The sequence below is a fragment of the Prunus persica genome, chromosome G6 (genome assembly GCF_000346465.2).
Source record: "Prunus persica cultivar Lovell chromosome G6, Prunus_persica_NCBIv2, whole genome shotgun sequence".
NCBI lineage: Eukaryota > Viridiplantae > Streptophyta > Magnoliopsida > Rosales > Rosaceae > Prunus > Prunus persica.
The window spans coordinates 4086093-4108093 of NC_034014.1; the positions used below are offsets into that span (position 1 = coordinate 4086093).

The following is a 22001-nucleotide window of genomic DNA, read 5'->3' on the forward strand; positions in this document are numbered from 1 at the left end:
AAGGGACAATAAGACTCTGACGGTGTTTAACTTTGCAACTGGTGCAAAAGTTTCTTCATAGTCTATACCATAGGTCTGTGTGTACCCTTTTGCTACAAGTCTTGCCTTGTATCGCTCGATAGATCCATCTGCATTGTGTTTTATAGTAAACACCCATCTACATCCGATAGTCTTTTTTCCTCGTGGTATAGTCTCTAATGTCCAAGTCTGATTTTTCTCAAGAGCTTTCATCTCCTCTTTTATAGCTTGGACCCACTTAGGATCTTTCAATGCTTCAGAGACCTTGGTTGGAATATGGATAGCAGACAACTGATGCACAAAAGCCTTGAGTGGTTCAGACAGCTTCTCAGTGGATACATGATTTGCAATTGGATACTTGGATGTCTTGCCAATATCCGGTGAATAACGGTTTGGTGGCTTCCCACGATTTTGCCTGAAAGGTAATTGATATCCAATAGTTTTATCATCTAAATGCACAAGTCTAGTAGGAGTAGTTACCTCAAGGATATTCTCAGGAGATTGGTCTGTTGGTACTGTTGAGTTAGAAGGGGGGTCTTCATCTTGTTGTTCTGTATTGTCTGTAGGTGTGGGACTCAGATCAGAAATATCTTCGCATGGATCAGGTGGGTCAGGCAATTGATCGCTATGAATGGGCGATTGGTCACTTTTCAACAGAGAGTAATCTCGTGCTCCAGACTCGGGATGATCAATCATTTCTGTACATGGGAGAATTTCTTTGTTTGCCAAGTTGCTCCAATTCTGTTCTTCACTTCGTATCTCCCCCTGAAGCGCAGAATTGGATGATGGGTCATGAAAGAACAGCTCAGATTCCAGAAAAGTCACATCCAAAGTGACATAGGTTCGTTGGGTAGGAGGGTGATAACAGCGGTAACCTTTCTGATGAGTGGCATAACCCACAAAAACACAACGAAGCGCACAGGGATCAAGTTTGCTACGTTGATTTTTGTGGAGATGAACGAAAGCCACGCATCCAAAGATTCGGGGTGTGAGTACCAAAACAGAGGGTAGATGTCTGTGTTGCGCAAGCACCTGTAAAGGAGTTTTAAAGGTCAATACACCAGAAGGCATGCGGTTGATCAGGTGAACTGCAGTGACAATAGCATCATCCCAGTGATGGCGAGGAACATGAGCGCCAATCAGAAGTGCTCGGGCGGTTTCAAGAAGATGTCGATTCTTTCGTTCAGCAACACCATTTTGTTGCGGTGTCTGAGGACAAGTCGTCTCATGGATAATTCCATGTTGTTGGAAGTAAGTCTGAAAGTCATGATTGACAAATTCTCCACCATTGTCGGAGCGAAGAATCTGGATTTGAGCATTAAATTGAGTTTTCATCTGTTTGTGGAAGGACTGAAAACGGGAAAACACCTCGTTTTTATTCTTCAGCAAATAAAGCCATGTCATCCGTGTACAATCATCGATGAATGTGACAAACCATCGAACACCAGAAGGAGCAGTGATAGGCGAAGGTCCCCAGACATCAGAGTGAATTAATGTAAATGGAGTAGTACACTTGTTCGTACTCAACGGGTAGGGCACACGGTGACTCTTGGCCAAAATACAAGTATCACATGTGAAGTCGGAGTCTTTGAAACCTGAGAATAAATCTGGTATAAGATGCTTCATATAACTAAAAGACGGATGTCCCAATCGACGATGCCACAACCAAATTTGCTTTTGTTTGCTATCAAAGGAATGTGTCACACTGTTAGCCACGCCGGGACTGAAGTCATCGACATAATATAGCCCCCATCTCTTAGTACCACGACCAAGAATCTCCTTAGTGTGAATATCCTGAAGCAAACAAAAACTCGGGTAAATGAGTACACAACAATTCAATTGTTCAGTAAGCTGACTAACTGACAACAATTTAGTGGATAAAGATGGAACAAGTAAAGTATTAGACAGTGTGAGAGAGGATGAGAGTGCAACAGTGCCAGCCCCTGTCACAGGATAAGTAACACCATTGGCATTTGCAATACAGGTTCGTCGAGGTTGTGTAGTATTCAGAAAATCATTAGGATCAAACGTCATATGATCAGTTGCACCAGAATCAATTATCCAGCTCTTGGAATCAATCTTATCGGAAGTATGGAATCCATAACCAGTACCATTACTGGTCATATTGCATTGTCCTCGATCTGTAAGAGTAGCCCACCAATCGGGGTAGCCATGCGATGTAAAACAAGTCTCACAAGTGTGTCTCGGATCACCACAATATGCGCAATTTGGTCCATGTGTCGGGGTCGTTAGTCTAGAAGTCATAAGCTGTGCAGCGGAAGAAGCATAGGATACAGGTTGAGTAGGAATTTGGATCGGAATCTGAGCATGAGTCGGGGCCGGAGTCGGAGTCGAAATCGGAATCGGGGTCTGAATCATAGACAAATTCGAGGTTGGGGTCATCATCGAAGTAGGGGTCGTGGTCGTCTTCAGAGTCGGGGTCAGGGTCGTCATCGTCATAGTCGGGGTCGGGGTCGGGGTCGTCAAAAGAAGATCCTGATTCTGGATCGGGGTCTGAATCATAGACAAATTCGGGGTTGGGGTCATCATCGGAGTGCGGGTCGGGGTCGTCTTCGGAGTCGGGGTCGGGGTCGTCGTCGTCATAGTCGGGGTCGGGGTCGGGGTCGTCAAAAAAGGATCCTGATTCTGGATCGGGTTCGGGGTCAAAGTCTGCATCTGTAGGGGCGGAGCCATCTGGGCACTCAACTCAACGATGGTTGGTTGAGAATGAGAGAAGGAGTCGGTGGTGCTACCTCCATGAGGGTTGAAAAAATCATCAACCCTCATAGCGGCGGCGGAGTTTTGAAACTAGAGTCAGCAATTCCAAGATCGCCGCTCTGATACCATGCTAAAATATGAAAACTATGAGAGAATATTTGTTTGTGGGAATTTTCTGTGTATTCTTCTCCTTGTAGGAGGTCATATTTATAATACAACGAAACCTGAATGGGCAAGTAAATAATAAATTCCTAAATCTATTTACAGTAGGAAATCAGGAATTAAAGTAAATCAATTACAATTATAATAGGAATTCTTGGTGTGTAAGGAAAGTAAGTCAATATCCACAAGTCACGCCAACAACTTCTTCTCTTAAAATAAATTTATTCTATCCTATTTTGAAATCTTGAATTCGTCTCTTAAAGGGTTTTTTGTGTGCATGAGACGAACTTTTAATTTTCTATTAATTTTATTATGTTTGATTTTGGTTATAGTTATCAAATTATTGTGTGTGTGTGTGTGAATAGCAATCGACTTCAACTTTTTTTTTTTTTTTTTTCTGGGGTTATATTATTGGATACTCTATGTCGGCCAGATGGGCTGAGATTGAGAAAGAATCCAAGCCCAATAAGACCCGCGTGGAGATCCGCTCATCTTCGAAACAGTGTAGAAGAATTTTGGCAAAACTTAGGGTTAAGTTCAACCCAGGAGACCCCGAGAGAGAAGGGAGAAGCACAAAATTTTGTTGCACTCAAGCAATGAACCCGCTAACCCTAGTGAAACGAATTCAGAACATCAATTCCAGAGAAGCCCAATTAGGGATTTCAGAGGAAGCTTCATGGCACGCCAAGTACAAAGACTCCGCTTACGTCTACGTCGGCGGCATTCCTTTTGATCTCACCGAAGGTGATCTTCTCGCTGTTTTCGCACAGTAAGCTCCTATTACCATACAATTAATTTGAATTTGGGATATACATGTATACAATTTCTTCTTCAATTTTAATCTTGTTTGATATTTTATTCGATTTCAGATATGGAGAGGTCGTCGACGTGAACCTGGTTCGCGATAAAGGGACTGGGAAATCCAAAGGGTTCTCATTTATTGCATATGAGGACCAGAGAAGTACGGTTCTTGCTGTGGATAATCTGAATGGAGCTCAAATTTTGGGTCGAACAATTAGGGTGGATCATGTGACTAAATACAAAAAGAAGGAAGAGGAAGATGAAGAGGAAGAGCAGAGGAAGAGGGAGGAACGAGGTGTGTGCCGTGCTTTCCAAAGAGGTGAATGTACTCGCGGAGCTGGGTGCAGATTTTCTCACAATGAGCAAGTAAGGTCTCCATTATCTGATTGATTTTAGTTTTCTGTGAACAGCACGTTAATTTTTGCAATGTTTCTTCATATTTGGGTTCTGATGATTGAGAAATTTATTGTGTATAAGTAATAATGGAGCTTGATTGTTGCTTGTTGCAATGTAATGGAGTATGGATTCTTTTTGGGAGGTGTGGTTGTGGGGGGATTTTGAATTTGTTTCCAGTATGTTAATTTAGTATAGTATGTTTCTGATTTTATTTTATTTTATTTTATTTTTTTAACATGCTTGAAGTTGGGTGAGTTTATGCAGATAATCATTTATGTTGAATGTCGAGGGGGTGTTTTGTCCGTTCTATATAAAATATAATTTTATCTACATATTTTGGTGCTCATGTGTGCTTTGTTCTATTTGTATCCAGAGAGCTGCAAACACAGGTTGGGGTGATCAAGACTCGAAATGGGGGCGTGACAGGTATGATGGCCCAAAACAGGGTGAGAAAAGATCTAACACTACTCCGTCAAATCGTGTTCCAGAGGCTGAAGTTCAAGAAGATTTACACTCCAGAGGAAAGGGATATGGGAGGGTCTTCGAAAGTCACTCTAAGCAAAGTGATGGGAGAGAGGAAAAGAGATTGGGAAGACACGAGGATGATGAAAGGTTTGAGCTTAGATCAAGAGATCATGGTAGGGGGGAAGAAAAGAGACCAAGAAGACGCAGTGAGGATGATGAATTGGGGCAAAATTCAAGAGAAGATTATGGTAGGAGGGAAAAACAGAGATTAGGAAGGCAAAATGGTCATGAATTGCAGCCAAAGTCAAGAGAAGATCATGACAGAAGGGAAGATAAGAGACCCAGAAGGCAAGGTGGTGATGTGGAATTTGAGCCAAAGCTGAAGTCTAGAGACGATCATGATCAGAGGGAAGATGATAGAAGGGAAGATAGGAGAACAAGAAGGCGTAGTGATGATGGTGAATTTGAGCCAAAATCTAGAGAAGATCGTGATAGGAGGGTAGATGATAGTAGGGAAGATAAGAGACTGAGAAGGCATGCTGGTGATGATGAATTTGATCCAAAATCTAAGGATCATGATAGGACAGAAGAAAAGAGAAGGTACGCTGATGATGAATATCAGCCGAAGTCAAGAGAAGATAAGTGGGAAGAACAGAGGTCAAGAAGACGCAATGTTGATGAATTTGAGCTGAAGTCAAGAGCAGGCGAGGATAAGAGGAAAGGAGAGAGACTGAGAAGGTATGAAGATGATGAGTTTCAGCCAAAATCCAGAGAAGTTCGTCGTAGAGAGTAAAAAGGGAGTTAATGGTGTGAAGCAAATACGGATTTGTTTAGCAATTTTGATGTCTATTTCGTGCAATAACATCGTTCCTGTTGTATTTTCTAACTTTATTTTCTGTGAGATAGTTTAACATGCTTTGACCATCAAAGCTTGTGCAGCTGGGCATAAAATACCAGATTTAGTTGTTACTATCTTTTGTTGTTGTGGTCCTCTTTGTGTTTCTCTTGGGTGAGGTTTAGAGTTGATATATGCCTTGGACCAGCAAATAGTTGTGCAACTTTGCATAAAATCATTTATCGATTCCCTGTTTCTCTTTGTTGTTGAAATCCATTTAAATAGAAAGTTGTATCTTGGTACTCGAGTTTGATGATCATGGTGGTTATGGATTTGGTTGGTGCAAACGTTTTACAGAAAAAAAAAATTGTAGTTTAATTTTGGGCTGAAATTTGCAGGTGAAACCACGGTTAACCAGGCATGGCTTTGAACGACGATGTAAGAAGAATTGACGAGGATGGATGGGACATTACGGATAATAATAATGTTTTGCATCTATAGAAATGCACTCTCAGAATTGCTGTCCAAGACAGAGGCCTATTTTGGCCTATGCATGGGGTTCATTTCTTTTGTTCGGAAATAAATTTTTGGGAGCATTTTAAGAAGAGCAAGGATCTTGTCTTCATGATGCAATTAATTGTTGGGGCTGAATCAATTTAAGTTGGTCTTTTCCACAGAAGAATTTTTGCATTGAAGCATAACCCGGACTAAAACAAAAACATAAAAATTTCAGTTGTCCTTTCCAAATGCAACAAAATCTGTAGAATTGTAATCACCAAGTAGGTTGTTATATATAGGTAAAAACAAAAAATACCTGCTCGAGGTGAAAGCATACTCAAACGAAGAGGCTGTCAACCAAATGCTGAAAGCCATATTTACAGTTTCATAGCCGGTTTCTGATCTCCAGTCTCCAAATGAGACAGAAACAAAGTTGTAAGCAAAAACAGGTAAAGAAAAGAGAGACTGGATTCATCGAGGACTGTGTTCCTCTGTTGAATCAATCCGAATTGTACCCATCACTAGTGATGGATTTTCCGAGTTCTTTGGGTAGTACTGCTTCAGAAGACATCGATCTTCCAACTTCTTTCGGAAGTGCTTCTTTAGAGGTCATTGATTTTCCAAGTTCGTTTGGAAGTGCTTCTTCAGAAGAAATGGATATTCCGAGTTCTTCTGGAAGTGCTTCTTCAAAAGACATGGATCTTCCGAGTTCTTTTGGAAGTGGTTCTTCAGAAGACATGTATCTTCCGAGTTCGTTTGGAAGTGATTCTTCAGAAGACTTTGATATTCCAAGTTCTTTTGGAAGTGCTTCTTGAGCAGACATTGATATTCCAAGTTCTTTTCGAAGTGCTTTTTTAGAAGCCATCGAATTTTCGAGTTCTTTGGGTAGTGTTTCTTTAGAAGATATTGGTTTTCCAAGTTCTTTGGGTACTGTTTCTTCATAAGGCACCCCTTGTATTGGAGTCAAACTAGGCACCAGAATATTGCCTCCATAAGTAGGCACGGTCTCTTCATCTTCCACACTTCCCGGAATCTTGCTTGTTACTGTTGACGGGGTTATCTTCCCTATAGATTCCTCTTTCATGACGTACTTACCATCGTCTGAAACACGTACCTCCTTTCTTATACCAAGCAAAGTTCCATCTGCTGATTTGATAGCCTTCTCTTCAAGAACAAACTCATTGTTGCTGCTAAATGTTGGCTTGTCATCTGCAGAGGCAATCTTGTCTGAAACTTTTGCACCCTTGTTCACATTCAGCATAGATTCTTCTCCGGGAAGAGTCACATTCCCAGGAACAATTGGTCCCAAGCCGGGGTTTACAAGTAGCGCCTCGTTTTGATTCATAATTTGCACTTCACTAATTTTCTGAAGTTCAGAATCTTTCCAGTCTTCAGCAATGGCTATATTGTTCTTGGTGTTCCAGGTATGAAGAATTCGGTCTGGACCGGGTTGCCACGATAGATCTCCTGTGATTTTTTTCAGTATAAACTTGTATTGGACTGCTATGCCAACTGGCATATCCTAATCAAATTATATAAAAAAAACCAATCAAAATTGTTAAGAAAATAAGATATGAACAAAACAAGGATCAAATCCTTTAGAATTTCTTACCAGCTCAACGGTCCAAATGTTTCCATCTGACCAGTTCAGAGGTATAGCACTTGCAGGGTTCCACTCTCCCATGATAGGTTCATTTCCCACCAGGAGGAAACTCTCACCAAAGTTGCACTCCTTGTGCAATTGGAATTGAACATGAACAGTTTCTGCTGTCTCTGAAAAGCAGAGAGTAATTGTCACTTGATATGGAAAGTGGGAACTCATTGTTTAACATGCTGAACAACAAAAGAAGATTGAATACAGTAAACTTACCTGTTGTTTGGATCCCAATTCCTGCTGTCTCCGACGTTGTTAAAACCTGCTCGTGAATTTTACGGGACGAAATTGAATTAGATGATCAATTTTGGATTGAAACAAACCAGCTACAGTTTGAAAAACTCGAACAAAACAAACCACCTCTGTTTGAGAAGGAGCAACCAATTGAAGAGCTTTGTGTCGAAGCAGATGAACATGTACATTGGAGTTCAAAGACCTTAGAAAGCAAATGTCAGATCGCCCCAGAAGAGATTTTAAGGGAGGCAGAGGTTTGTTAATAATATTAGCCTTTGGAAACAAGGTTGTAGATGATCTTACAAAGGCTTCCATTGGCTCCGTTTTTTCAGAAAGAGAGACAGAGTCCTAAAACATGTTAGAAATGAAGTACTTGTATATATAAGAGGCTTATACGCATGAAAAATGAGAAGGGTACGGATCTGACATCAGGTGGGATTCTAACACGTGGCAGAATGAGGTTGGATTTGCTAAGTTTTATACTCTGTTCTTGTGCATAGAAAGAGTTTTGATGTGCTCAACTGAATGAGAAATTAGGGGCCTTTCCTTGTGCGGATTTTCAGTTTTGCCTTCATACTATTGTTTGAAGTCTTCAACCCAACTTGACCAAAAAAGAAGTCTTCAACTCATTCGTAAGAAAGAAAAAGAGGAGTAATAATAAACTAAAGCTAAACAGAATATAAGTTTAAAACGTTGTTACTTCTCTTCCAACTTCCATTATCGGCATGTTTGTACAACAGAGAAGAGGGCTACTTTAATGTCACTTCTCTTCTAATTTCTGTGATTGTACGACATGTTGCTATATAGAGGAGAGGGACAACAAAATGGACAATTTCATATCATCCTGTAGGGTTTGAGGTTTATGGTCTAGCAAAAACCTTGTATTTTCACCAATAATCATTACATGAGCAGTGCCCGTCTCTAAAATGATGAAACCGATATCGATCTCTCAGCAATATCTCCCTATCATAAAGCTTAGATATAAGTTTAGCAACTGAGTGGCAGTCTCCGCAAACACGAAGATTCTTCACAACCTGAATTGGTTGAGATGGACTCAAGCTAATAAGCCCAAAGGCAATGGCTAATTTCTCACTGTGAAGGATTAGGGCATGGTCCTTCATGTCTTCTTCCTCAACAAATTGCAGCAGATGTGACTTGTTTGGCACATATCCGTTTGACTTCAATCTCAGTGCCATCTCATCCAACTTTGAGTAGATTTCCTTGCATAGAGGGTGAGAATTATCGCCAACAAGAAATTCATGAACACTACCATTGACTTCGATTGAGCTACAACCTGGTTCTTTCTTTATTCCTGCATCTCGCATATGCTTCCTTAACCCAGAAACTTCATCCCATTTCCCTGTTTCGGCATAGATATTTGATAAGAGTACATAGGCTCCGTGGTTTCTGGGATCCAACTCAAGCAAATGACTACAAGCTTTTTCAGCAAGCACAACATTCCCATGAAGTTTACAGGCCCCAAGAAGAGCCCCCCATACAGAAGCAGTGGGAGGTATTGGCATTTTTTCTATCAGCTCTACAGCTTCGTCCAAATTTCCAGAACGACCAAGAATATCGACCATGCAAGCATAGTGCTTTATTCCAGGCACAACCCCGTAAACTGGCTCCATCTGATAGAAAAATGTTCTTCCCTCGTCCACCAAACCTGTGTGGCTACAAGCGCATAATACATTGGTAAATGTCACAGCATTGGGCTTCACCTTAGCTTCTAGCATTTTTGAGAAAAACTCCAATGCATCTCTCCCTTGCCCATGCATCGCCAAACCAGCAATCATGGCACTCCAGACGAATACATCTCTCCTCTCTACCGAATTAAATACCTCAAGTGCCTTATCTAGATCCCCACACTTTGCATACATATCAATAAGCGAGGTTGTGAGGTGACAATTCAACTTCATCACCTGCTTCTTTATGTAAACATGTATCCACCCACCAAGATCAATTGCTCCTAATTGAGCACACGCTGCTAGAGTGCTAACCAGTGTGACTTCATCAGGTTTAGGACTCTTGCTTTTCTGCAACTCATTAAAAACAGCCAAAGCCTCCTTTGGCTTACCACTTTGTTCATAAGAAGAAATGAGCACATTCCAAGCAGCAATGTCTTGACTAGGCATTGCGGCAAAAACCCGCCAAGCCTCCTCATAGTTCCCCAACTGAGCATACCCATCAAGCATGGTAGTCCACGAAACAATATCCTTCTCTGGCATCCTATCAAACAATCTTTTTGCATCATCAACGCTCCCACATTTCACGTACATATCAAGCATAGCATTGTTCAAAGTCAAGTTCTCTTTAATTTCATTCCTTTGAATATGTGAACAAACCCACCTCCCAAACTCCAAATCCACCTTCTTTGCACAAGCTGACAACACGCTTACCATCGTTACATCATTCGGCTTCACATTCTCCGCCTCCATTTCCTTAAACAACTCCAATGCCTCCTGGGGGCAATTCCCCTGCGCGAAAACTGTGATCATAGAGTTCCAAGAAACAACATCTTTTTTAGGAGTCTTCATGAAAACCCGACGTGCCAAATCCAAATCCCCACACGACCCATAAAAATGAACGAGCGAATTAAGAATATAAATATCCGACCCAAGCGAGGCCTTTATTGCCATGCCATGAAAACCTCTTCCAACCTGCAAAGCCCGGAGCTCCGAAGCCGCTTTAATCGCAAAAGGGTAAGTATATTTATCGGGGCATTCAGAACAGTGATCAAGCATGTCCAAAAATACGAGGATGCTTTCAGCCGGGTCGGAGCTAGACGCATAAGCGCGAATGAGGGTGTTCCAAGTGTAGACATTTGGTTGCGGAATTTGATCAAACACCTGGCGGGCATAATCGAGACTCGAGAACGAGGAGAGAGCGCTGGCGGTGATAAGTTTGCTGGCGGAGTACGGGTCAAAGAGAACACCTGTACGAAGCATTTGGGCATGGACTTGCTTTAGCTGCTTTATGCTGGTGCATTGGTCTATTAGTGAAAGAGCTGGGTGGCTTGAGAAACGAAGGTCGGTACTGAAGGTTGGGGACGAAGAGTTTGGGTGACGTGGCAGAGAGATAAGTGGGGTGCTTAGAGAAGCCATCTCTTCTGTGGTCAGTCTCACAGTAACTCCATTCACTTTAGGTTCCAAACCCCATTATGTCATATGATCTATCATTATCAGAATCGCGTGCCACGTCACGTATGATTTTCATTTTTTTTTTTAATGTATTCACATATTTATAAAAAACAAAGAATAATTATAGAATGGGAGGGAATTTCATCATATGGATGTCTTTTGGTTTTGATCTTCCACTTATTTTTTAAAAAAATGTCACTTGAGGTTTGACTGTTAGATTTAACAATCTAAAACGATATAGTTTTAAGCATAAGTGCAGAATTAATAAGGAAAAAAAATTATCTAACAAATTTGTGGGTTTGACATTATTTCTTACAAACTAAGATCAATATTTTACCATTTAACTACTTTAAACACTAATAATAATACTAACTAGTTTTGACTTCATTGGTTAATTTAATAGTAATACATATTATATATCATCACCTTTCTTTCATTCTTGTTCCGAACCTAAGCAGCAGGTGTGATTTTTTGTCTTCTTTTTAGTCGAAATCGGCATAGATTTGTCAAGTTATTTTACAGTGGAGGGCATCCCCCGTTACAACAAGACTACGACAGTAGTGATGTATTTATGCAATCACTCTTCTTTGTGTTTCATTTTAACTTTATTTTTTGCTAATGCTAATGCGAGAGTAGACATAAAAAATTGCCAAGTTCTCAACAGGTCATGATTTCCCATCCAATACAATCTTAGCACGTCACAATTGAGTTGAGTAAAAGTGGTGAAGCTTTGAACAAATGAACAATGGATAAGAACAACAAATATTAATGTTTAATTAGTTTCGTATTACCTTAGCTCAAGAAGATAACAACTACACATTATATATATATATAAATATACGTTGTCTAATTATATTTCATTCATTAATCGTCAATCGAGAGAGAGAGAGAGAGAGAGAGAGAGAGAGATCAGTTGAGATGGAGAAAGTAAGACTAGTGTTCATCCCAGCACCACGTTCCGGCCACCTTGTATCAACCCTGCAATTTGCAAAGCGACTCATCGCTCGAGAGGAAAGAATTTCAATCACCATTCTTGCAATCCAATCAGCCTCTCCTACCACCTTAAGTTCTTATGCAAAATCTGTTGCAGCCTCAGAGCCCAAAATCCAACTCATTGATGTCCCAAAACCTCAACCAGAGCACCCACCTGCACAAGACTCATTTAAGTCACCAGCAAAATCTTTCTGTCTTTACATTGAAAGCCACCTACCCAATGTCAAGAAAATCGTCACCAACCTCGTCTCATCATCCCATGCTAAAGAGAGTTTGGATTCAATTCATGTTGCTGGGCTGGTGGTTGATTTCTTCTGCGTGTCCATGATTGATGTGGCCAAGGAACTCCATCTTCCCACTTATCTTTTCATGACGAACAATGCAGGATATCAAGCTCTCATGCTCCACCTTCCGATCCGGCATAAACATAACGAAGTTGAGCCAAAAGATTCCGATCCAGAATGGTTAATTTCAGGTATGTTGTAACCAAAAAAAAAATTGAGGACATTGATTATTGCCCTTGAAGCTATCTTTTGGATTTTATTTCAAATACTTCTTATATTTTGCAAATTTCTCCAACAAGGTATTGTCCATCCAGTGCCTCCTAGAGTTCTGCCTGTGGCTTTGACAGATGGTAGCTACTCTGCTTATGTTAAGGTGGCTTCGAGATTTCGAGAGACTAGAGGCATTATAGCAAACACGTTTGTTGAGTTAGAGACATATGCTATCAACTCATTTTTCCATGACGGCCAAACCCCTCCGGTGTACCCAGTTGGACCGGTGATCGATCTCGAGGACTGTCAGGCTCATTCCAATCTAGAGCAGGCACAGCGTGACAAGATCATCAGATGGCTTGATGATCAGCCTCAGTCCTCTGTTGTGTTTTTATGTTTTGGCAGCATGGGGAGCTTTGGCGCAGAGCAAGTGAAAGAGATAGCTGTTGGGCTTGAGCAGAGCGGGCAGAGGTTCTTGTGGGCTCTGCGCATGCCACCACCCAAAGGCAAAGGAATGATGCCAATCGATTGCCCAAATCCTGAGGAGGTTTTGCCAGATGGGTTCTTGGAGAGGACCCATGGGAAGGGACTCATCTGCGGGTGGGCCCCGCAGGTGGAAGTCTTGGCCCACAAGGCAACCGGTGGGTTTGTTTCTCATTGTGGATGGAATTCAATCTTGGAGAGCTTGTGGCATGGAGTGCCTATTGTGACATGGCCTATGTATGCAGAGCAGCAGCTGAATGCTTTTAGAATGGTGAAGGAGTTGGGATTGGCATTGGAGATGAGGCTGGATTACAAGAAAGGCGGTGGTGAGGTTGTGAGGGCAGATGAGATTGAGAGAGCTGTGGTTGCTGTCATGGACAAGGAGAGTGAGGTGAGGAAGAAAGTGAAACAGATGGGAGAGATGACCAGAAAAGCTGTGAAGGATGGTGGGTCTTCCTTTGCTTATGTTGGAAGATTTATTGAGGATGTGATTGGAAACAATTGTGGTTCCAATTGATTGGAACAACTTTCAAAATAGTAATTATCATGTTGTTGGATCCTTGTTTAGGAATTTTGTATAAACTATTGTTATGTTTTCAATATACGACTTTTGCAAACTATGCTACAGCAATCATGAGCACAATCACAATGTTCTTTTTTTCTGCTAACTAAGCACGGAAAGATTGCAGAGCCGCACGGCTATACTCTATAAATAGAAATTTAACAGTATAGCCGAACGGCTGTACTCTATAAATACAAATTATAAAGGTATCGCCGCACGGCCATACTCTGTAAATAGAAATCTTAACAGTATCGCCGGCGGCTATCCTATGTAAAAAGAATATTTTAAAGGTATAGCCGTACGGCTATACCAATTAAATACAATAAGTGGTCAGTATAGCCGCACGGCTATACTATATAAATAGAAATTATAAACGTATAGCCGCGTGGCTATACTATATAAATTGAAATTTTAAAAGTATAGCATGACGGCTAAACTCTATAAATATTTACTAATATTTTAACAGTATAGCCGGTCGGCTATACTCTCTAAATATATTCGAATATTTAAAGAATATAGCCTACCGGCTATACGGTTAGAATATATATTGATATTTTAATAGTATAGCCGTGCTGCTTGATTATGTAAATGTATTCGAATATATTTTAAAAGTATAGCCGGGCGGCTAGACTCTTTAAATATATACGAATATTTAAAGAGTATAGCTGCGTGGCGATACCTTTAGAATATATATTAATATGTTAACAGCATAGCCGCGTGGCTATATTGCACAAAATGGTTTTCCTTTTTGTAATTAAGTAATATCTTAGCCTTTTTAATTAATTATGTTTTAATTATTATTTCTTTACTAAATAATTAGTATTTAAATATTTTACGAATTTCATCAATTACTTAATAAAAGTAATTAATTATTTTACATTATTTTGTGGACTTTGTTTTTATTTTATTTTATACAAAATTAGTTTGTTTAGTTTAATATTTGTAATTAAGTAATATCTTAGCCTTATTTAATTATATTAATTATATTTTATATTTTAATTATTCTTTATTTAATGAATATTTAGTATTTAAGTATCTTAATTAATTTAATAAATTACTTAATTAATACTAATTAATTACATTTACTTATCTTAAATACTTTTGTGGCCTTTAAAATTATTTTTAATTTCTAAATATATTTTGAAAATAGTTTCAATTATTCGAAATTTATTGTAGCATAGCTGGACGGTTATACGCTTTAAATATATGCAGATTAGTAGAGGAAGGGTGAAAGTTTCTAGACATCTACTTGTGTACTGCAATAGAAAGAGAAACACTTGCCATGGAATAATAATGAAAACATATGTTGATCACATAATCCCTAAACAAGAAAAGGCCAGAGTTTGATGAACAAATTTATTGTTGAAGCCTTTCCACTGATCAAGAAGAGATCAACCCTTCCAAATCTGACCAAATCCCATCATATCATCAATGAATTTTCCAATAGAAATGAAAGAAGATCTACCATCCATTGCTGCTTTTCTGACCTCCTTTTCTCTACCAAGTCTTTCACCTTTTTCCTCACCTCACTGTTTCTGTCCATTACTCTTGTCACAGTATTCTCAATCTCATCTGCCACAACAAGCTCATATTGCCTTTCCTATAATCCAACCTCAACTCCTCTGCTAACCCTAATTCCCTCACCATCCTAAATGCATTGAGCTGTTCTTCTGCAGAAATTGGCCATGTCACTATAGGCACACCATGCCACATGCTCTCCAGAATTGAGTTCCACCCACAATGAGACACAAAACCACCAGTTGCCTTGTGGGCCAAGACCTGCACCTGTGGAGCCCACCCACATATAAATCCCCTTTCTTTACCCTACCCAAGAACCCATCTGGCAATATGTCCTCAGAATTTGAGCTATTGCTTGCCCGGGTGGTTTTGCCTTGGGGTACAGGTGGCAAGCGCAGAGACCACAAGAACCTCTGACCACTCTGCTCAAGCCCCAAAGATATTTCTTTCACTTGGGTTGCACCAAAGCTCACCATGCTTCCAAAACATAAAAACGCCACAGATGATTGAGGTTGTTCATCAAGCCATTTGATAATTTTGTCATGTTGACCCTTGGGCAAGTTGGACGGATCATCAGCTTGACCACCCTTGGGATCAATCCCTGGCCCAACTGGGTACACTGGAGGGGTTTGACTTTGACTTTGACCACCTAAGAAAGATTTGATAGCATGTGTCCCTAACTCAACAAATGTATTCACTACAATACCTTTTGCAGGTCCCTCTAAATCTCTCTGCAAGCTTAACATAAGCAGAGAAACTGCCATCTGTCACAGATGAAGGCAAAACACTTGGACGAACTGGGATGATAATACCAGGGATCAAAATCTCAGGATCAGAGCCTTTAATCTCAGCAGTGATCTGGTTATTTGGTTTTGGAAGGTGAAGCATGAAAGCAAGAGATCCTGCATTTTTTGGCATAAACAAATAACAAAAAAGATGGAGCTCATTGGCCACATCAAATCAATCATGGACACACAAAAGAAATCAACAACCAAACCAACTTGGAATTGGATTGAGTCGAAGGAGTTGGCTTGGGGTGATGAGAGATTAATGTTAGTGACAATGTCTTTGACATGGGGCTTGTGACTCAATATATTGAGAGAAATACTTTACTGGTGACTTTGATATATAATTCTTGTGGAGGTGGGTCTACCTTGGGGACATCAACAAGTTTGATTTGGGGATTTGAGGCAGCAAGTGATTTGGTTTTTGAATCTACAGAGGAAGGGAAGGTTGATTTGATAGCAAGGATTGTGGCTGAAATTCTATCATCATGACCAATTAGGCGCTTGGCAAGTTCAAAAACTGGCACCAGGTGGCCAATTCCTGGCGCTGGGATGAACACCACTTCTAGTTTCTTCATCTCATTCTTGTTATCTTTGGAATCCCCTTTTTCATAGATTTAAAATACATCAAATTAAAATGATCCTAAAATAAAAATTCTACAAATACAGTATTTGACAAATTATAAGTTTTTTCAACGTGGATACTTTGAGATGATCAAGTTCCTATTCATTTTGTATCCAAGTCCAATTAGTTGTTTTGACAGGAAACTTCTCATCAGAAAACCATTAGAATTCTTACATTTCCAAATGGGACTTGTTTGGCACACATTGAATCAATTCAACCACCATCTGTAATCTCATAACTCTCTTAATAAAAAAGAAAACAACAACCCTTAGTATACTTTGAAAGCATAAAATAGATAATAGAATTCCAAATCAAAGATCCAACAAAATGATAATTACTACTTTGAAAGTTGTTCCAATCAATTGGGACCACAATTGTTCCCAATCACATCCTCAATAAATCTTCCCACAGAAGCAAACGAAGATCCACCATCCTTTACAGCTTTTCTGGTCATCTCTCCCATCTCTTTCACTTTCTTCCTCACCTCACTATCCATGTCCATGACAGCAACCACAGCTCTCTCAATCTCATCTGCCCCCACCACCTCCCCACTACCTTTCTTGTAGTCCAGCCTCATCTCCATTGCCAATCCCGACTCCTTCACCATTCTAAAAGCATTTAGCTGTTGCTCTGCATACATGGGCCATGTCACAATAGGCACCCCATGCCACAAGCTCTCCAAGATTGAATTCCACCCACAATGAGAAACAAACCCACCGATTGCCTCGTGGCCCAAGACTTCCACCTGAGGGGCCCACCCGCAGATAAGTCCCTTCCCCTGGGTCCTCTCCAAAAACCCATCTGGCAAAACCTCCTCAAGGTTTGAGCAATCGCTTGGCATCATGCCTTTGTCTTTGGGTGGTGGCATGCGCAGAGCCCACAAGAACCTCTGCCCACTATGCTCAAGCCCAGCAGCTATCTCTTTCACTTGCTCTGCCTCAAAGCTCCCCATGCTTCCAAAACACAGAAACACAACAGAGGACTGAGGCTGGTCATCAAGCCATTTGATGATCCTGTCACGCTGTGCCTGCTCTAGGTTGGAATGAGACTGACCGTCGTCTACATCGATCACCGGGCCAACTGGGTACAGCGGAGGGGTTTGATCATCATCGGAAAATGAGTTGATAGCATGCGTCTCTAACTCAAGAAATGTGTTTACTATAATGCCTTTGGTCTCTCTAAACCTTGAAGCAAGCTTAACATAAGCAGAGTAGCTACCGTCCGTCAAAGCCACAGGAAGAACTCTAGGAGGAACAGGAATTTCAATACCTTTGATTAACCATTCAGGATCTGAGTCTTTAGGCACTTCACCATTTTGCTCATGATAGGCTGGAAGATGGAGCATGAAAGAAAGATATCCTGTATTGCTCGGCATGAAAAGGTAAGAAGGAAGATGGAGTTCCTTGGCCACATCAATCATGGATGCACAGAAGAAATCAACCACTATCCCAGCAACACGAACAGAGTCTGATTTGGCGTGCGATGAGACAATTTCTGTGATGATGTTTCTGATATTGGGCAGGTGGGTTTCAATGTAAAGAGAGAATCTTTTTGCTGGTGATTTGAATGACTCGATTGAAGGTGGTTTTGCTGGAGGTTGAGGGACATCAATTAGTCGGATTCTGGGTTCTGAGGCTACAAGGGAGTTTGTGTATGAACTTAAAGAGGAAGGGAAGGGTGATGGGATAGAAAGAACGGTGATCGAAATCGTATCATTTCGATCGATCAGATTCTTTGCGAATTGCAAGGTTGATACAAGGTGGCCAGAACCTGGTACTGGGATGAACACGATTTCTACTTTCTTCATCTCTGACTGACTTTTTCAACGTCTCTCTTTCTCCTTTGCTTTTATCTCACTTATGTTCCACTCCGTCTCTCTACTTCCTTAGCAAATTTCGCACACAGAAATATATAAACGCGCGCGTGAAAGATGCCTCAAATAATTTTATTTGAAAGACATCGTTTAGAATATTCTATAAATTTTTTTTCAACGATTTAGACCGTTTATTTTTCAAGTCTTCATTAATAGATTATTCTGACAAAAAATCAGATAAATTGAAAATCATTAAGATCAACTCAATAAACACAGTACTTCAAGAAAGTACTCAAATTTCTATCATTTAATTAAATGGTCAAATGATATCAAATTCAAGTGATTTTTTTGTAGAAATGATCTTTTGAATGAACATCTATAAACTAGGCAGTTTGAATTAATGAAATACAATACATAATAGGCTGAAGTTCTCTGATTAAGCTTATTTGAAGAATTCCTTAAATTGTCAAAAAAAATTTCTATTATATTTAAAAAAGAATATAACTCATTTGACCAATGATTCAGATTGACCGCATCAAAAAATCCAGACCACATAACATGCCAAATTATTTGACAAGGATACATGGCCATATAGGTCTTTTACCAAATAATCTGGTGTACTGATTTGACCATTACATGCATAGTCTTCAAGGAAGAAAATATTAAACAAATTAAACCTTTCTTCTTGTTTCTCAAGTTTGAAAGCTTCACCGCTTTTGACGACTTTAGTCAGCGTGCCGTGCTAAGAAATGCATTTAATGGAGAAATACAGGGTAATGTATTGTTAGAAATAAATGGTTTAAGCATCCCTGCTGCCGTACTCCATGACATTACATTTTGGAAAATGCTAGGGAGACCAACTTTAGATACCAACTTGTGTACCAACTCTCTAATAGAGGTGGAGCCCTATCTAAAGTTGGTCTCCCTAGCATCACCCTTACATTTTACACCTACGTCACTGCTGCCGTAATCCACGTCAAGCTCATTTTGCAGAAGATTAATTGTGGGGGCATGGTCCCCCAATATAATAGCCATTGTGCACACACATCACATGCATTATTGTAAAAGACAGGAAAGCAGCAACTAATGACTTGCCACAAGTTACTCTGTTCCTCAGAAAGTAGAGCCACGGAAAAAAGGCCAATTTTTCATTTCTGTCTGCATCGGTGAAGAAAGAAGGGAAGGTTTGACATAGTCACATAGGTAATCAAGAACTTAAATTAAAATGACAATTAACCTAAATTACTATCATTAACATTGCTAAGATCTGATAACTATAGTGTAAAAGATAGATTGCAAGATGTCCAGAAAAAAAATTTGCATTGACTGAATCACCATGATCATCTCTATATTGTCAAAGCAGTTGTCTAACTTAATGAAAGAAGATCGACCTTCTACACTAGGTTTCCTGGCCATGTCTTCCATCTCTCTCACCTTCTTCCTCACCTCACCATCACCATCACCAGCCACAACACATCTCACTATCTCAATCGTGTTGGCCGCACAAGATCTCTATCATATTCCTACTCCACTTTTATATTCACTGCTGCTAATCCTAAATGCATTGCGCAGTTCTTCATATGTAGGCCAAGCTCTCAATTTCTCCATTTCAGTCAGATATATAAAGCCTCCTACGGTGTGGCTACGGCCTCCACCTCCGCAGCCAATCCAAAGAAGACCCCATCCCCTCAATCTGTTCTAAGTATCCTTTCTGCAACATGTCTGCGGGACAGACGCATTAGTGGTGTGTGGAACTCCCAAAAGCCCGTTAGAGCCGCCGAGCACATTGTGCTCGTCTTACAGGAGGGTGAGAATTGGGGTAAAGCACTGACCCATCCACGTAGACTTTGAGGTGTTTGTCATCACTAAATATAAGTTACAAGCATGTGGCTCCAACTCGAGAAATGCATACATCATACATGGCTTGAAAAATTAAGGAACCATCTTTCAACAATTGAATACACAATTGAGGGACGTCAACAATCTGCCTCAACTCTGCTGCAACTATAAATCAACTCTAATGAATTTCAAATCTTAATTTATACATTTGTAGCTAAACACCTTGTTTTGAATTTCAATGTTGAGACTTCTTCGATGTTTTGATAGTAATCACAAATACTATTGAAATTTCATCTTCTCTGGTTTTGACTAAATCGAAGACACATTCTTGGGGTATATGGGATACATTATGCTTGAATAGACTCGACTCTATATTAACAAACAATCTCTTTACCTTTGGATGTGTGAATTTAAGATGAGGATTTAACTTTCATTTTGGCAATGATTTGAAATGGATCACAGTTGAATTCACCACTATCAGATATTAATACTTCTAAAAACTAGCTTAATAACTTATACCGAAACATCAAAATCCAAATCTCTTCTTCTAAATTCACTAATCCAAACCCAACAAGAGTGAATTCTATCCATGACACTAGATGGTAGCAAGCATAATGAGAATATTTGGCTAAACCATCTGACCAAGATTTAGTGATAGAACCTCAAGAAGTGCACACAGCCATAGAAAACTACTCAAACAAGTTGTTCATTTTCAAACATGATCACAATATGAGGTTGACTCAACTCCAAGACATCAATGATCCGCCGACTAAAGCATAGAAATTCAAAAACCAAACCCGCAATTATACACAGTCAATTGAATGCAAATCCTACAAGCACCAAGCACTCTTCTAAGAAATTAGCTGTATTCCATTTGCCAACCTCAACTAGCTAGCAGAACCAAATCACAACTTTCACAAATTACACTATCAAAGTTCGATCTCTTTTTTCAAATTACCTAAAAGAAATCACAAAACTCACCCAAATTGATCTCAATTACACAAAATATGTATAACCAAGCAACAGATAAACAAAATTCAGCCTGAATTGTCCATTGATAAGAAGAAGAACCAGAAAAGCACCAAACTTCAACAATTAAGAGAAACATTGCATCAAACAAACTATTTCCTTTTTAAGTAGAAAAAGAACAAAGAAAAATAATTATACTGCGATGCTATTACTGTACCATGAAAATCGATTTTTCAGAAGACGATCACCCTCGGTGGCTATCGTAGTCGACAACCTCGGAATCCGCGAGCGATCTCGAGTGCTGGACTATGGACCGTCCGATGGAGTTGATCCACTCCTCCTTCTCCTTCTCCGAGTCGGCGATGAAGTACATGGTGTCGTGGGTGTTGGTGGAGAGCTCGAAGGCGCAAGGCTTGTGGACCACGTCCTCGGCGCCCTTCACCGTCAGGCACGTGCCCACCGGGATCACGCCGCGCGGTGTCGACGTGCGGGTAACGTGACCATCCTTGAACCAGAACAGCTTCCCTTGTTTCAAGACGAACCAGCGGCGCCGCCAGGTCTTGATGTACTCGCCTTGCTTGGTCAGCCACGTGGCGCGTTCCGGGTTGGACCAGAACTCTATCCCTGTGTAGTCTTCTGGGCTCGGGTCTTGGCCCGTCGCGGCCCGCCAAAGCCCCTCCATTTTTGGTTGAGCTGTTGCTGCAGCCTGCAGGTGAGCTGTGCTGTTTGCAGAGACGGGGTTTTGAAGACAGAAAGATAGAGAGAGAGTAGAGAGAGAGAGAGAGATAGGCTTTGTTTCGGTTTTGGCTTGGATTCGGAAACAGAATCAGTTCCCTTGTCTAATTTCGCAACCGGAGAGATTTGCCAGCTTGTGGAGATGCGACACGACATCGTTTTGTTCGGAATTTAGATATTTCACACAAAACAAAACAACTTTTTTGTTGTGTAAGGTGTTGTGTTTAAAACTTATCATAAAAAATAAAATAAAAATAAAAAAGC

The 22001-nt window shown here is 40.3% G+C and overlaps 6 protein-coding genes and 1 pseudogene across 9 annotated transcripts; 2 read left to right on the plus strand and 5 right to left on the minus strand.

Annotated features, from left to right (window-relative positions):
* Positions 3233 to 5997, plus strand: LOC18775249 (zinc finger CCCH domain-containing protein 25). 2 transcript variants are annotated; one of them, XM_020565510.1, is made up of 4 exons: positions 3233 to 3667; positions 3768 to 4065; positions 4469 to 5298; positions 5794 to 5997. In XM_020565510.1, the coding sequence occupies exons 1-4, from the start codon at positions 3321 to 3323 to the stop codon at positions 5795 to 5797; spliced, it is 1479 nt and encodes a 492-aa protein (XP_020421099.1). In that variant the 5' UTR covers positions 3233 to 3320; the 3' UTR covers positions 5798 to 5997. The 2 variants fall into 2 exon arrangements, with proteins under 2 accessions (XP_020421099.1, XP_007207946.2); XM_007207884.2 differs by lacking the exon at positions 5794 to 5997 and having other exon boundaries at positions 3236 to 3667; positions 4469 to 5711.
* Positions 6139 to 8363, minus strand: LOC18774835. Of its 2 annotated transcripts, none has more exons than XM_020565514.1 (4): positions 7908 to 8363; positions 7764 to 7809; positions 7506 to 7666; positions 6139 to 7415 (listed from the first exon to the last, which is right to left on the minus strand). In XM_020565514.1, the coding sequence occupies exons 1-4, from the start codon at positions 8094 to 8096 to the stop codon at positions 6393 to 6395; spliced, it is 1419 nt and encodes a 472-aa protein (XP_020421103.1). In that variant the 5' UTR covers positions 8097 to 8363; the 3' UTR covers positions 6139 to 6392. The 2 variants fall into 2 exon arrangements, with proteins under 2 accessions (XP_020421103.1, XP_020421102.1); XM_020565513.1 differs by having other exon boundaries at positions 7905 to 8363.
* On the minus strand, positions 8462 to 11010 carry LOC18775532 (pentatricopeptide repeat-containing protein At2g29760, chloroplastic). The gene has a single exon (XM_007206364.2). The coding sequence runs from the start codon at positions 10883 to 10885 to the stop codon at positions 8669 to 8671; it is 2217 nt and encodes a 738-aa protein (XP_007206426.1). The 5' UTR covers positions 10886 to 11010; the 3' UTR covers positions 8462 to 8668.
* On the plus strand, positions 11774 to 13522 carry LOC18773341 (UDP-glycosyltransferase 71K1). Of its 2 annotated transcripts, none has more exons than XM_007207361.2 (2): positions 11774 to 12389; positions 12498 to 13522. In XM_007207361.2, the coding sequence occupies exons 1-2, from the start codon at positions 11840 to 11842 to the stop codon at positions 13406 to 13408; spliced, it is 1461 nt and encodes a 486-aa protein (XP_007207423.1). In that variant the 5' UTR covers positions 11774 to 11839; the 3' UTR covers positions 13409 to 13522. The 2 variants fall into 2 exon arrangements, with proteins under 2 accessions (XP_007207423.1, XP_020421100.1); XM_020565511.1 differs by having other exon boundaries at positions 12513 to 13522.
* Positions 14845 to 16334, minus strand: LOC109949469 (annotated as a pseudogene).
* On the minus strand, positions 16526 to 18322 carry LOC18774317 (UDP-glycosyltransferase 71K1). Its single transcript, XM_007205388.2, has one exon. The coding sequence runs from the start codon at positions 18186 to 18188 to the stop codon at positions 16740 to 16742; it is 1449 nt and encodes a 482-aa protein (XP_007205450.2). The 5' UTR covers positions 18189 to 18322; the 3' UTR covers positions 16526 to 16739.
* LOC18772426 (pleckstrin homology domain-containing protein 1) lies at positions 19136 to 21910 on the minus strand. The gene is made up of 2 exons (XM_007206046.2): positions 21220 to 21910; positions 19136 to 19352 (listed from the first exon to the last, which is right to left on the minus strand). The coding sequence occupies exon 1, from the start codon at positions 21682 to 21684 to the stop codon at positions 21247 to 21249; it is 438 nt and encodes a 145-aa protein (XP_007206108.1). The 5' UTR covers positions 21685 to 21910; the 3' UTR covers positions 19136 to 19352; positions 21220 to 21246.